The 15,715-nt window shown below is 42.8% G+C and overlaps 1 protein-coding gene across 1 annotated transcript; it reads right to left on the bottom strand.

Moving 5' to 3' along the window:
* Window positions 1–56: 56 nt before the first annotated feature.
* mertka (c-mer proto-oncogene tyrosine kinase a) lies at window positions 57–15,694 on the bottom strand. The gene is made up of 19 exons (XM_071522937.1): window positions 15,379–15,694; window positions 14,191–14,530; window positions 13,958–14,058; window positions 13,691–13,861; window positions 9,937–10,023; window positions 9,690–9,805; window positions 9,419–9,608; window positions 8,479–8,624; window positions 6,942–7,077; window positions 6,146–6,296; window positions 5,367–5,455; window positions 5,184–5,279; window positions 4,968–5,048; window positions 4,769–4,861; window positions 4,486–4,604; window positions 4,173–4,282; window positions 3,751–3,910; window positions 1,839–1,975; window positions 57–937 (listed from the first exon to the last, which is right to left on the bottom strand). The coding sequence occupies exons 1-19, from the start codon at window positions 15,461–15,463 to the stop codon at window positions 472–474; spliced, it is 2,874 nt and encodes a 957-aa protein (XP_071379038.1). The 5' UTR covers window positions 15,464–15,694; the 3' UTR covers window positions 57–471.
* Between the last annotated feature and the right edge of the window lie 21 nt (window positions 15,695–15,715).

The following is a 15,715-nucleotide window of genomic DNA, read 5'->3' on the forward strand; positions in this document are numbered from 1 at the left end:
ACACTATTACCAAAGTGAGGCATTTTTGAATACTGGCAAGACAGACCGATCCCAGTTTAATTATCACAAACATCAAGGGGTCAATATAAATCATTTACAACTTTGTACAGTATACAACATTCACTTCATAAATGTACATTTCAACATTTACATACATTACAACACAATTCATTACAGTAAAAGATTTCACAGTTCAGTGTATCACAAGCTTACTGGAACATGTGCGTGAACATCTTTAATGTTTACGCGTATACATTATTCCTAACACTGATGTGTTGGCTGACCACATGAAGCATAGATTGCCTCTGGGTCACTGGTCACAATTCCAATGAAGAAAAAAAAAATAACACTACAGATATTCCACGCTAGGAAATGTCAAGGTGCTCTAAGTGCAATGAGGCATAATGTTTAGCACTGCTGAACCAGGGAATGATCTTTTCATTACAGTCTGGATCTCCTGGGTACCAGTCCTCACAGCAGGAGAGATGTGTCACTTGAGCTGTGATCCATCCCCGTCACATCAGTAACCGTGCCTCCGTTTGCTTGACCTAAACCGTTGCTTGACAAAAGAGGAGTGTCCGCCGCTGCAGAAGATCTGGCGGAGGGATCAGAAGAGATCACCACCACATAACGGTCATCTTCATCATCCTCCTCCTCCTCCTCCTCCTCCAGGCTCCCGTGAACATCCGCGGTGACCAGAGAGTGTTCTGCCGCTTGGTGGCTGCAGGAGGGGGAGGAGCTGAACACAGGACGGTCGGTGTGAAGGTCCTCTCCCTCGGGGTCCTCTTCAGGAAAGCTGGTGTTGATGTAGATGATGTCCTCCTTGCTGGAAGACTCCGGAAGCTTTTCTGTGAGCTTCTCCAACATTTCTCGCAGCTGGGGGAAGAAGGGTCGGTCCAGCGGATCGGCCCTCCAGCAGCTGTACATGATCTCATACCTAGACGCAGGTAAGCAAAGGTAGCAATGTTACAGTTGTAAGAACATGCTTTTGTGGTCAGATATCACTCAAAGCAACTCTTACTATAAAACAAGGCTCTGAAAGTAATTTTGTTTATGTATAGTGTAGCACTCATATCTGACATACTCTTTTTGAGAACTTCATGTCAAATTACGTGCTTAAATTTGGTAGTTTAGTGTGCTTTACTCACTGGGAAACATACTTGGCTTATATGAGACTTTTTAAGAGCCCACACCTCATTTTAGTATGTATCCAACTGTAGTATGTATCAACAGTCAGCACTTATTTCAGTCAGATCTCTTTTAAACTGGTTTGCCAGTTATTCCTTTATCTTCTTCCACTGAAAGATAGCCAATAGTGAGCAGGGCAAACCAATTTTAAAAAGCTGATGTTTTTCTTGAAACAAGTGCTTCTTGGTGGATTGGATAAGAGCCAAAATGATGAGTGGACTCTAAGAATTGAAAAAAAAAAAAAGTATGTACTGTATGTTTACCCATAAGCAAGTTAACTTTAAAGTACCAAGGTTTAGCTTGTCGTTTAAGGTGATGTTCTCTCCCATACAAAGAGTAAGAGGGAGAACAGTACATATCAGGTCCATGTAGTAGAGCCTTCTTAATATGAACATGAGATGTTCCAAACCACGTACAACCAAACAGGAGAGTATATTTTCTATTTATTTTGATTGTTGGAATTTACTGATTGATACATGAAATCGAAAGCATTTTAACTACAAAGGTTTCACTATCAATCCCCATTCCTGTGAGATTTGGTCAAACAAGCTTCTGTTCTAATTGATATCCTGTCTTAACCGTCATATGGTGTACCTCCAAAACCATCAAACCCAACTGAAACACTTCTGCATAGAAGAGAAAGCACTCACAGCTCATCCAAGCAGTCTGCTGGCTGCTTCAGCCTGTGTCCCTCCAGAAGGTAGTCATAAATCTCATGGTTCTGGATACCGGGGTACGGCGTCATGCCTCGTGTAGCAATCTCCCACATGGTAACACCGAATGCCCACTGCATGACACAGAATATTAACTTTTGATGACATTTCATCATGCACAATATGTGCAGTGCATGACACAACTGTCAATTTTTCTTTTGCCATCTAGCGATACCACTGTTGCCCAAAATGCATTCCCTTGACTTTCATTACACTAAAAAGTATTTCAAAAGCATTATCTATATTTTGCATGTTCAATCGACTCCAAGTATTGTATTTTTTTTCAAATAGTAAAATCCTTGTTTGTGAATGTATTCAGATGCTTATTTTATTTCAGTTATACTGGCAAGAAGATGGTGAATTTTTTCTTCAATTAAGTCCTAAAATCCCATTCCAATGTATTGAATACCGTGAGAAACACTGTCAAAACAAATCTTTACCACAACCTAAAAAGGAAGTCTGAGTAACATGTAGCAAGGTTTGGTACTTATGAGAAAGGGAAGAAAGTCATTTCAGAACCAGTAAAGTCCAGGGGACAACAGGAGATTGACAGACTTATCCAAGAAAGGAGGCAGCTTAGGAGGCAATGGAGGAAGGCTAGTGATAGCGAGAAAGAGGGCATCAATGTCCTTCAGACAGCCCTAGGAAATCGTTTAGCACCTTTAAGAAGATCAGAAAAAAAGATAGGGAGAGGGGTAGAGATTGGGGCAATAGACTATCAATTAGATATCAGCCCACCAAAATGGAGCGCGAACACACCAGACGTGTTGAGATATCTACGGAAGCTAATGAAGCAGTTTATCATGGTGTGGAGCAGGAGGGATTCTAATTCCCAAAGAGAAAAACAGCAGGGTAGGGCTGCACCTTCCACCCGTTAGGGAATATATGGATTATATGACTACTGTAACAACAACAGCTCATTGTACAAAAAGGTTGCTGAATAAATTGAATGCTAACCTAAATTGGGCTAGGATGAGTTAAGTCAAGCAGCATATCCATTGTGGGGAAGGGGGGGAGGCAAAATGTATTACATTGTAAATTAAACTAAGCAGGTTCAGGAGATAAGGCAACAGCTAGTTGGAGGTATTCAGGACATAGAGAGATCAAGGTTACCAGGCAAGGTAAAGTTGTGGTGTTTGCAGTTTGGCCTATTGCCTCGGCTAATGTGGCCCTTGACAGTACATGAGAAACCATTATCAAAGATGGACAAGTTAGAGAGGCTGGTCAGCTGTAAGAATCTAAGGATCCAACAGTCAGCACCTCCTGTATTAGCAGGGCAGAAAGAGAGGCAGTCCAACAGCTGCAGTCAGTACTAAGACATTTGGATGTATTTTAGGGCAGGTGCAACAAGGGTGAGGGGGCCTGGGAATAGGGCATTAGGGCAACCTTTATGGAGTAAGGCAACTTCATCAGGGATGAAAAAAATGGTTGTAGATCAAATACATTGACAGGAGGGAGCAAGGTGTGCCAAGGCACTATCTCAGGCAAAGCAGGGCCAATGGATGAAGTGGGAGAGTGTAGAGAGGAAGAAACTCAGCTAGAAACAACTATGGGGGATGGGTCAACTAGCAGTAGCATCATATCCTGTGTAAACGCTATGTAATGCTGAACAATTTCAGCTGACTGCTCTGCGTAGCTCTTAGACACAAAAAAACAATCCCAACTGAGGTCATTTTGAAAGCGCAACATAATGTGCAAAAGTGGTGAGGGAGGTGTAAATTCCCCTTTACCAACTGTATGTAGCTGTAGTGACTATGTTACTGGAAGGGAACTTGTCTTACTGGAAGAAAATCACATTAATCTGAAACAGAGCGGCATAGAATAAGAAGCAGAAGACAGAAGTGCTTACCACATCACTCTTTACAGTAAAAACTCTGTCTGCCAGACTCTCTACTGCAATCCATTTTACAGGCATTTTGGCTATTCTGCCTTGCCTATAGTAATCCCCACTGTAGATCTTCTTAGACAGCCCAAAGTCTGCCACACACACTGTCATGTCATCACGCAGCCTGTAAGAGAAGCAAGGAACTGGCTTTACAAAAGCAGGAAAAGCAGTTTATATATCCCTACTGACTGAGTAAGGTTTACAGCCATATACAGTTTGTCATTATACATCATATGTTTTGCAACAAAGTTTGTAAAAAATTAAACCATTGAAAGCTTTTTGTATTGGAAAAATCATTGTGGCTCCCAACACAGCTGCCAGCCACAAAGTACAGTAGATCCAAATATGCCTTTTATACAAACTGCGCTCCCCACAAGAATACTTACATGCAATTGCGAGCAGCCAGGTCACGGTGCAGAAAGTTACGCCCACTGAGATACTCCATACCCAAAGCAATGTCCGCCATGAACTTCAGCAGTGTCTGAGTGGGCAAGAACTGTATGGAAACACAAAGACATCACCATTAAAATCACATTTAAAAAAAACATTAACAGGAAGAAAATTCCCTGTTGTTACAAACAGTATGTCAACACTTGGTTGATTTGTCATTATGATAGCCGCTAAGTTCATCTTCTTACTAATAGGATTAGAGAAACACAGAAAGTCGACATACAGGCAGCAAAGCAACAGCTCTCTTACCAGTGGGCTGTCTCCCAGCCGTGAGCGCAGCAGGAAGCTGTGCAGATCTCCATATCTCATGAAGGGCAGGATGACCATGGGCTTGGGAAAGTGTCCTGAGCCCACTTCCAAACACACACCTGAAGGGGACAAGTCAATACACACAAACTGTAAGGAGGTGTAAATTAAAATGGATCAGGAAATACAGTATTGGGATTCTTTATAGCCAAGCACAATACATTTCTTTTAAGACGTAACATGTTAATTACACTGTACGTTTTACGGGCATCTATAGAAGTCCTACCTAGTAGTCTGATGACATTAAGGTGGTGGAAGTCTTTCATGCAGGCAGCCTCATTCAGGAACTCTTCTATCTCCCTTTGGGAGAAGCTATCCACTGTTAAAAGAATGACAAGAAGGTTAAATACTGCCGATGCCACTTGTTTTATAGTTTTCGTAAATAATCAAAGGCATCTAGTCATCTAATGACAGAGAAGGCTCACGTTTCATCGTCTTCACAGCAACTTTTTCTGATGTTCCATCTGGCTGCTTCAAATGTCCCTCCACTACTGAACCAAATTCACCTGGTGGAAAAAAAAAACGGAATTACTGCACAATATGTAGTACTGTGCTACTATCTGTATTCATTTAAATATTACTATGTGAATATGAATGTTTATCATCCTTACATATTGCATCAAATTAAACTGTTCACTTACCCTCTCCAAGAACTTTCCCTATGGAAAGCAAGTTCCTCATGACCATCACATCCTGAAGTTTGGCCTGGAGTTCATTACTAACACCAAGGTTCCCAACTACAGACAGGAGACACTCAAGTTACTGTTTATTTCAAGTTCTACATACATGTTATTTTTTTACCACAACAATACTTCAGAACATACGTGTGACTTCTATGGCTGAACGGTTGTAGGATCTCTGGGGTCTGTACTGTACGATGGGCTGCAGCTTCTCTCCACCTCCAAACATATGCCTGCAGGGGGAGACAGGGAAACAGAAAAAATGGGGAATGCTAAAAAAGCTCAGAGTGAGTCTCTCACTAATATCAACTAGAGCCTAGCTTTTATATAGCTCTGATTCAACTGAGAAATTGGTGTTAGTAAGGAAGCTATCTGATTTGATGCTTTCCTGATTCTGGGGTCGGATATTGTTTTCCTGTTTGAATAGCAGCCTCTGACACATTCTTATCGGTATCCTGAGTGGCAAGACTGAGTCAGAGACGTCATAATGAATTCCAGAGAATAGACAGCTGGGAGATGTGAGGGGGTTGTTGTTCATCTGCAGCATCATGCTTCATTTCTCCAGCTGTAAACCAAACTATTACTGGCTGCAGGTGCAGACAATGGTGCTTAACAGGAAGGAAAGCAAGTTTATTAACAGAGTCCGGAAGCATGCACTTATTAAAGTCCTGCAGCAGCTCTCGACTGGGGGAGAGATTACTCAGCAACACTGGTGTCAATGAAAAATGAACTACACCATCAGCCCTTTTTTTGGTTTTAAATCAAGATGGTGATTGAGTGAAAAACCAAACAAAGACAGACAGAATGGGTCAGAAATACAGAGGTTAGTAGCAGTTTCACAGATAAGGCGCATCAAACTCAGAGGAGGGTTGGTGATTAGATCAATTGAAGTTTGTTTGTACTGAAGGAGTCTGTCAGCATACCCAAACAATGTGTCCATGGTCCCGTTGTGTACGCAGATAGCCACCCAGAGGACGAGCAGCAGAAGACAGATGCCACACACCACACCCAGCACAACGTAGACAGAGTCTGAAGCGCTGGTGTCAGGGCTGGATGACGGGGACAGCACCCAATCTGAGGCAGGGAAAACAAATGATAAGCATGATCAAAGTTTATCAGACACCACTCAGATAGTGACATATTCAACATCCAATATTCAAGATTCGTCCTTATTTGAAGGTTGAGAGTGATCAATGAGTTCAAGTAAAAAAACAATCCTATTACTGTGGTCATGGGATATTTCAGTGTTGTTGCAATGCATTGTCAGCTCATTTTAATAGCCTATGCAAGTTTCTCCCAAGATTAAAATTATAGATTTAGCAACCTATTACACGTTGTTTAAAAACATAATAGTTATCTCAATGTGGAACATTTCTACTGCTGTCAGTAATCCTGTCAATAAAGCAGGATATATTCAATTATGTTTTGCAAATAACATTTAATTAATTTGTGATGATCACAGATGATTACTGTGCTGAAATCCTCCTTGTTATGAATGACAATTATCTAGTTTACAAACTGTCCTTTTGTAAATGTCCAAGATACATTTTAGCTGTATTCTAGCCTGAAAATAAAAGCATCATAGGAGACTAATGTCAATCTAGTGTATTAAAATCCGTCAGCAAAATCAAGTTGGGACCTTGGAGTGACCAGGCGAGTTCATGAAGTTAGCCGTGTCCAGATGATGAAACAAGGAGATTTATAAATACAGCAGCTTACTGTTCTCTGGCACAAAGAGCCAGACTGGTGGGCTGACCATGCCGCTCCCTGCCTGGGTGCATGCTGCCACCTCCACACTGTAGGTTGTGTTGAATTCCTGCAGAGCTACAAAGGCTGTGGTGGTGTAGCTGTGGATCTGAACCAACACACAGAGTTACAAATCATTTAAACGTGAATTGTGTCTGTATTTTGGAGACATCCTGCTGGGTCAGCAGGCTAAGACACATACTGCAATGTCATGGAGTCAAATCATGAACTTTGTTGCATGTCATCTCCTTTCTCTCCCTACATCGCTTTCTCTTTCCTTCTCCTTTCCAATAAATCCACTATAATAAAACAAATGTGCAACAAAAAGCAGTCAGTTATGAAATCATTTGGACAATACTGGGAGGAGAAGGATTCTTAATGTGTCACTCAAATGTATATTAAAACTCCCTAAGAAAAAGGGAAGGAGACAAACTCTGGATAAGCTGGTGTGCTGAAATGGGAGGGAACATGTGACAGGCAGAACCCAGGATTTCACAACACCACATGGTAACATCTGGGGTTCCTCTCCTTCACTAATGTGCTGACAGTCTGACTAGGAACACTGAACCCATGATTAATGCTGTATCATGTCTGCGGCACCGCACAGAGGGGAAAGCGTAATTACAGTAAAATGCTAATCGTCTATCAACACACAGTCCCAAGCAGGATTTGGGTTAAAAAGAAGTTGATGGTGGCACTTACACCATGCAACATACAACACACTCATTTCTTTATTCCAGTGGTAACCTTTGAGCTTCTCAGATTAAGCAGCTGAAAAACAAGTTGCCCATACACACATTTCCAGTCACTGCTAGTGTCACACAACCTTTGTGTGTAATGACATCACCATTTGACTGGACAACACACATGGATATTTGGGCCTACGGTCCCATTGTATTCATATTCCATTCACTCTATGATGACTCAAGGCCACATGCTGAACAAAGGAAAACATCGATTCCAGTTTTCACACCGTCAGCTTCCTTTAACCACGACGCAGACAGGAAGGACGGGAAACGCACCATTGTACTAGAGAGCACTAGAGTGCAGTGACAGAAGCAACACTATGTACGAATCTCATCAAGGAAACAGTGCATCTGACAACATCTCTTCTTCAGTAGTTTCATTTAATCTAAACAAAAGGGGGTCGCCATTAAATTAAACTGTCAAGTGCCGTTTCTCAGAGAACTCTTGCAGAAACCCAAAACAGAGAGTATCCTAAAAAGGCATTCCTTCTCAGAAATGACATTCCCTGCATTGTTGAGTCCAGGGCGGAGTGGAAAAACAGAGGATAAGGAAGTTGACCTTTAGTTCGGGAGGCAGGTCAAAGTCAGGATCGCATATTCCAATTCTGCGAGGCTCATTCTTTTCACGTTAGTCACGCATTAGTCATCCCTATATGAAATTTTCAAAAACATTCTCAAATGACAAAATATGAAAATTAAGGCTTCAATGTGCCAAGGCGAAAAACAAAAGGCTACACTCGATCAAGTCTTGCTGATGAGCTCACCTTGTTCTCTTGCTTCCCATGCCTGACGATAACATCATAACCACGCAAGACGCCATTGATCTTATCAGCAGGTGGAGGCCTCCATCTGATCACCAGCACTGAGTCATTCAGCTGTACGGTGACATTGCGGGGATAAACTGACGGCACTGAGGAAGTGACAAGGAAGGGAAACAGAGGGATCGAGGGTTAACTTCAAAGCTCTCAACTCAGATAATCTCTAATTGTAATAACATCAACAGACTTTAGAGAATATTAACCCATAAAACAACCACAGTATAGTAAAAATACTAAGAGACTGACCCTCCATTTAGATTTGTGATTATGGTTTGGTATGTGAAGCAATGGAACGTTTCTGGCACAGGAGAATATCAAATCTGTCAACTAAAATATCCCCCCATGGCAGCTTTAGGAAGGAAACCGGAAGCAACTCCGCCCTGTAAGAACTGCGTGTTTTCTCCATGAGACCACTCCTATTTCCTATGTGACCCCTCAGGAAAACAATAGAGATGTAGTGGATACGCCATGCTTCAGAAGGGGACTCCTGCTATGAGCAGCCCAGGTAGTTGCGTAACTTCCAGTTATTGCACGCCGCTACTGTAAGAGGGCTTTCATTAGGCATCGTTCTAGATTCCTGAAAGCTAAATAGGAATCTGCTATGACGAGGAGCACGAGGCGGGAGCATAACACAGGAGGTTCTTCTCCAAAGCAGTTTTTAAGGTAACAGTGGCACAGTGGCAAAAACTGTCACAGCATTCTGGCTTCAATCAAATAGAAACATCTTATTTGCAGGAGTGCATTTGACTAGATTTTGGACCATGTTTCTCCTTTGGTTCCCTGTTGCTGGGATGGTTAACCACCTATACTGCCCCCCAAAATTTTCGGGGGTATCATCAACCCAAAAGTCACCCTATAAGTTGGTCCATGGTTCAAGTGCACCCACCTCCCTCTGTGGTGTTGTTCTGGATCCAGACGGTGACAGGAGAGGCTCCCATGTCGTTGCTGCAGGAAACACTCATGTTGTACCAAGTCATGGCCTGTAACCCAGGAACCTCGCACTGGAACGGTGGCACTGTGGCATTGATGAGTCTGGTGGTCGTCACCTCGCCTCTCCTCCGGCTCATCTCTTTAACCTTGGATGGGCATAGAAATGACGTGAGGCTTGATTTAAGAACACCAGACTTCTGCAGTGTTTGAGTAGGAAGGGAACTTACCCTGATGTGGCATTTGGTGAGTGGAGAGAAACCATCTTGTCCAGGGGTCCAGCTCAAGATGAACTTATTGGACTGCCTCTCCATCACAGTGACCTCAGAGACAGGATCGGGAAGCACTACAAAAACACCAAACAAACCTTTATTAATCACCCTGAGATAACATGGAACCAGATGGTCAGGCTGCAGAGCCTGAAAATGTCCTGGAATGTCAATTGAGGTTGACAGTCACAAAAGGACTTCATTTTACCTTTGATGTTAATATTTGCTTCTCTGGAGGTGGTGACACCCTTCATGTTATAAGCTTCACAGCTGAACTGGGTATACTTGTCCACACCTGCAGATGACACATGACATGTAAAACAGGACAATGTAGCACTTTATATTGCAATATGAATAACAAACAACAGTCAATTGTCAAGGTCTTGATAACAGTTCTCAAGCCTCAGCACAAACCTCAGTTAACTAAGTTTCACTTCACTGAAGTAGCAAAATACAAGCCACAGTTTCAGTGTCAGGTGAGGTGAATCTGGCTTAAAAAGGCAGAGCGGCAATGTCAGCCACACTAGAGAAACTAGTGTGTGTGTGTGTGTGTGTGTGTGACAAACCAAAACTGCCATACAAAACACATTCAGGGTGAGTCAAAAGTTCACACAGCAGTACCTGATGCATCAAGTTAAAAATGAGCTTCTCCAGTATTATGTACTCTGATAACAATCCCTTTGCCTGGTCTCTTTTCCTGGACACACAATTCCTGTCTTTCAACAGCCACAGATCTGCCAAGTTAGAATAGGACTGCGATAGCTGCTAAATAATGTCCCTTTTGTGCTCTTTTTTTTTTTCTCCAATGTCTAGCTCGGAAACCTTTCCACAATGCAAAACACAAAACAGCCTGTGAGAGATGGCTGGAACCAACTTGGGATGTTTTGTTTATGTTCCTCAAAATATCTCGGCCTAATGAGCCTGCCTTGCACTGCTGGGGAGCACCAGGGTAAAGAGTGCTTCACTTTTCACACAGATCAAACATTGACGCAACAACTACAGTGTGCATGTTTGCATAAAGAAAGCCTTAAACTGGGCTGGATTGGATCAGTCATAGAAATCATGATAAGTCTCTTGCTTATGAAACAATTCCTCATCGTCAATTCACTTTGGGTCAAAAACACACAAAAAAGCCAGCAGAACAGATTTGAAAGTTCTGAGAGCAACATGCAAATACATCATTCCACCCAAACTGTGCAAACATACAAACAAACCCCCTCACTTCAAACTGAATGGCAAACAGGTTCAGACTGCTGAGGCACAGTGGGCACAGAGCAGGCTTTTGCTTAATTTCCTACGGTTTTAGCAAAGGGCAAAGGGGCAACAGGGACTGAGCCAATTTAGTAAATGGCACCACCCCACTGACAGCTTCAAAGACAGAGAGGTTTTCCGAGTGCGTCCCAAACTCATGGCCGAGTAAACACACTAATTCTTTTAAAGTCACACACAATCAAGAAACAGGAAATGAAAAAATGTCAACCAAATTACCTTTTTACTCTCACTTCACTTGGCAAGTAATACAAAACAAAAAGTAGCAATGTAGAAAAAAATAGATCTATTGGCTATTCAAATGGAAACAACATCAGACATGATGGAGGAAATTCAGTAAAAGCAGAGTAACGAGTGGGTTGGAGGAACCAAATGTATAATCTTAAAGTCCTGCATTGTGGATCTAGCAGCCTGTAATTATCAGGTTTGGGAGCAATCCATCTTACTAAGCTGCCTGAGATGTCTATGTTATTTTTCCATTTTTATATCCAGGCATCAAATATAGCCCCAGCCTACTTCTTCCATTTAGATCAAGGCCTAAATCTTTCAATCTTTGAATACTGTGCACCATCTCCACCATCTCTTTGTGTTTTCAAAGATGGAGCCTTGAGCCTGTGTCGCCACCTTAGACTGGATATTATGCAACATGCCGTTGGTGTGGGACAGATTGATTAAATGAAACGTTGGTGAGAAGGTTTTCCATAGCCTGAATGTTATTGTTACACCAAGCAGTTTACTGTCTCTTTAAGAAAAGCATACAATGCCCCGATTCCTAACAATAGGAATATAAGTGGATGCAAATGACTTTCCGAAAAGGAAACCAGAAGTCATTTACCACTTCTCATAACAAAAGCCTTCTGATCATATCATGGACTACAGCCTTTAATGGCAAACGGGGCCTTGGTTGCAAAAAGGGCCCTTGGCTCATAATGAGCATGAGGTGAGTATGCCTGAAGAGAGGGCCACACTGTTTAATTGTGCCAATGTTTGGTATTGCAAGGATCTGGATGAGAGCAAGCTCTGCTAGCTTGCAGCCAGCCAGCCTCCTTTTCCAGCCCCTCCCAACACGGTAGTGGGCCGTCCCATGAATGAAGTCTTTGTCCTGGGAACCAACCCCCGAACAGTCTCCCCGTGCAGCCCCCCATCCCCTTACTGCCCGAGCCCTTGCACACGCCGGACCAAAGCTCAGCTCTGCACCTTTAACCCCTCCGTTTCCAGCTGTATCACCACTCACTGGCTGCAGCAGGAATGTTTAGCCTAGGGCAAGCTGTAAATGAAGGGTTATAACATACAGAGGAACAAGGTTATGCTTCTAACAAAAGTATACCAATGTTTGCTTTCAAAGAGGACTAGCATTCTAAAAGGGAAGAGTCCACTTTGAAAACAGCTATTCTGGCACCAATTCTTCTTCTTCTTTGAAGACTACAATCTCAAGGAAATCTGTTCATCTCAAAGTAACAAGAATTCAAATTCAATCCAGCAGATCTTAACCTTCAATTTGTGGTCATACTCTCAACCAGTCGTAACTCTTGTACCAAATATCTGTTCAGTTTAATTAAGTTTCCTTTGATGTTCACTTTAACGTTGCTTGCTGTTCACTTGGCAAATGGTTAGTTCGTTTATTACAAGCTTTACAACATTGTTTTTATTGTAAGACATTTTCAGTTTTACAAGTTTGAGTCAGTGGACTTAACCAAATCTTCTCCAGACTGTGGCAAAAAGTTAGACTGACTGATATTTTCATCTTTACCAATCTGTCTTTGGCTTAAGAGGATCCATTTCCCCAGTGCCATGGCTTCAGTATACAGCTAGCAGAGTGGTATTACAAAAAGCACTGACCATGTCTGAATGGACACTGTTAACTATTCAGAGGTGTCCAGGGGCCCCCGGTGGTACTGACCATGGTGATAAATCTCATTGGAGTAAGCAGGGCACAGATGCTGAGGCAGCAGAGACGAGGCAGAATAGAAACCACCAACAAACCGGTGCTAGCTGACTAAGACCAACTCCACACTTTGTCACCATTATCAAACAGCCAAACATCCTTCATCTCTGTGCACGAACGTTTCCACATTCAAGGAGGAAACCAACCTAAGTGAAACCAATTATCTGATTTAATGATCTGTAGCTGTTGTGGGTGTTATTTAAACCAGCAAGAACTTGTGACTGAGGTGAATTTCTCACCACTCTTAACCCACAAGTCCTGTGCCTGTAAGAATGACCGGTGACCACAACCGATCGAGCCCATTCAGAAGAGCAATTTTGAATTAGACAAAGTGTACTGTTTCCACCAGAGGAGAGCATTTACATGACTTGTTCAGCTCCATTAAAACAATATAATTTTACAACAGATAATAGGTAAAGGAACAATGTGTGAATCTTGAGTGCAAGATGCATGAACAAGGTGATGGTTTTTCTGGGTGACTTAGGCAGCTCAGTACAGAAAATCTACTATAAAGACACAGTCCCCCAAAACCAAACTACAGAATGACAAAGCACATCTTCCTCCTAGCTAATTTAAGGTGTGTATTCAGACCGCTGTTCAATCATCTTCTGGTCTTTCATTGGACAAAGTGTGAGCAGCACAGCAGGAAATTACACTTCTCTTTAGAGACGTATCTGGCACCTCAAGAAGAGCAGCTAGCTACAGGGAACGAGCAGCTGTGAAGAAGAGTTTGTGGACGCTGTCTCACCTGACACGGAAAAGTAGCTGGGAGAGCTGTGGATATCACTATCAGGTAATCCGTCACGAAGCCAGCGGATTTGAACGGGGTCTGGAGGTCCCACCGCCTCACATGACAGCATGAAGGGTGTGCTCCTTGTTATGTTCCTGTCCTCGGGTTGTTTGATAAATGTCGGTAGACCTACGGACAGGTGAAAGAAATGCAAAAAGTCCAAAAAATATAGACGCACAAAATGCCCCAATCAGCGCCCAGTGGTGATGTGATGCAGAACCTCACCTTCCACCTGGATGACGATAGGCTGAGACTCGATCATGGTGGTGCTGACACTCAGTCTGCAGCGGTACTCCCCGGCATCCACCCTCTGCACATGGCCAATGCTGAAACACATGAGAAGACTTGTGAACTTGCCATCAACTGCATAAATATGGTGTCTGATCGTTTTGTGTAGTCAGCCTGTCAAATGTTTTTTTCCCCACATATCGCAAGTTAGGCGACATCAGTTAGGCTACCTCACTGTGGAGAGCAGAGTCGTAACCCCGTCGGTGGTGGTCTGGAGCTCATTCATCACCACCTGCATGTTGGCTGCCAGGTCCAGGCCGTTCTTCACCCACATGATGGTGGGCTCCAGCCTGGCATCGGGGATGTCGATGGAGCAGTTGAACTTGGCCTCGTGGCCCTCCGACAGCTGGATGGAGCCAATGGTGGGCTTGAAGTGCAGCTGTCTGATGTCGTCCTGGCTCAGATGCACCCTTGAAGCGCGGCCCTGGGCAATGAGGGCCTCGGAAGCCCTGGTGGGTCGGGGAAACCGTCCCTGCCGTCCGGGAGAGGAGGGGCCTCTATGATGCTGGGCTGCTTAGAGAGGAGGTTGTCATGTTATGCGATACTGGCTGATATGACATCAGCTGCATGTGGTATGAAAAATATGAAAAAATAGTATAAACAAGACCTTGGAATTTTTTATCTGGGTGGAGTAGGCTACAGTACTGAGATATTGAGCATCAAAGATTTCACATCCCAGCTCAAAAAACGGGTAGGCTACATACTCTCTGTCTTTTTAAATCCTATTTAACCCCAAAAGGTTTTTTTTTTTTTTTTTTAACACCACACAAGCATAAAATAACATTCAAATATCATGAATATGTGGATAACTCAATTTTGATAGAAAAAAGTCACATAGAACCTTAGAATTCAAAGCTCATGTAATTCTGAAAAGCAAAACAAAATAAACCAAAGACAAACCACGGAATGCTTTCATATACCCTTGAGACATCATGAACTATGACACCTGAGCAAAATAGTGGAATTGACCGTATTTTGAATACTTGCATAAGAAGAAGCGCTTCTTATCGGCGATTTGTTAATTTTTGCGACTGTTTATTTTGTATTTGGCAAGATAAATTAAACGCAACACGCCGCGTCTAAATTTATCCAAACAAATTTGGCTTCTGCAAGGGAACTTTTAGTCTATAAAGAAATCGTATAAACTTGCGCGTGGCGGATGTAAAGACTAATAAAACAGTTCAAAGAAAGCCATTTAAATCTGTGCCAGCTGGAGTCTGTCATGCAGATAACTGATCTAAAGCGGCGGCAATGGCATGGATCAGAGTTATGCCTGATAAATTCCTCTTGGAGCGACATGAAGCTAGTACAGAGAAATAAAACACACATGAAAACTTCCACCAAAGTAAACAACTCACCACTGGCTGGACTCCCCACTATAACGGCTATGGTCGCAGTAGTGAGGAAAACTCTCAACAAGCCTGGAGTTGACTTATTTGCCATGGCCAGTCCTGCGCTTTATTCTACTGCCTTGTGTCCCACAACAGTCGAAAAACCAGTTCCCACTTTTTATTCTAGGCGGATAATGAGGGACCGGACAATATAACCCCGACAATCATCCACATCGCACACGAGCGTCGCTTTGACTCATCGTGTGCAGAGTTGTTTGCCCAATAGATCACATTTAGCTGGAGGAAAAAAAAGTTTACTTTTCCCGACGTCAGAGGAGGGATCCCATGAAGGCGGGACTGAGAC

The sequence above is a fragment of the Centroberyx affinis genome, unplaced genomic scaffold (genome assembly GCF_046629955.1).
Source record: "Centroberyx affinis isolate AG114_WGS23_722 - 3 ecotype Tasmania unplaced genomic scaffold, CSIRO-AGI_Caff_v1 ptg001046l_1, whole genome shotgun sequence".
Classification (NCBI taxonomy): domain Eukaryota; kingdom Metazoa; phylum Chordata; class Actinopteri; order Beryciformes; family Berycidae; genus Centroberyx; species Centroberyx affinis.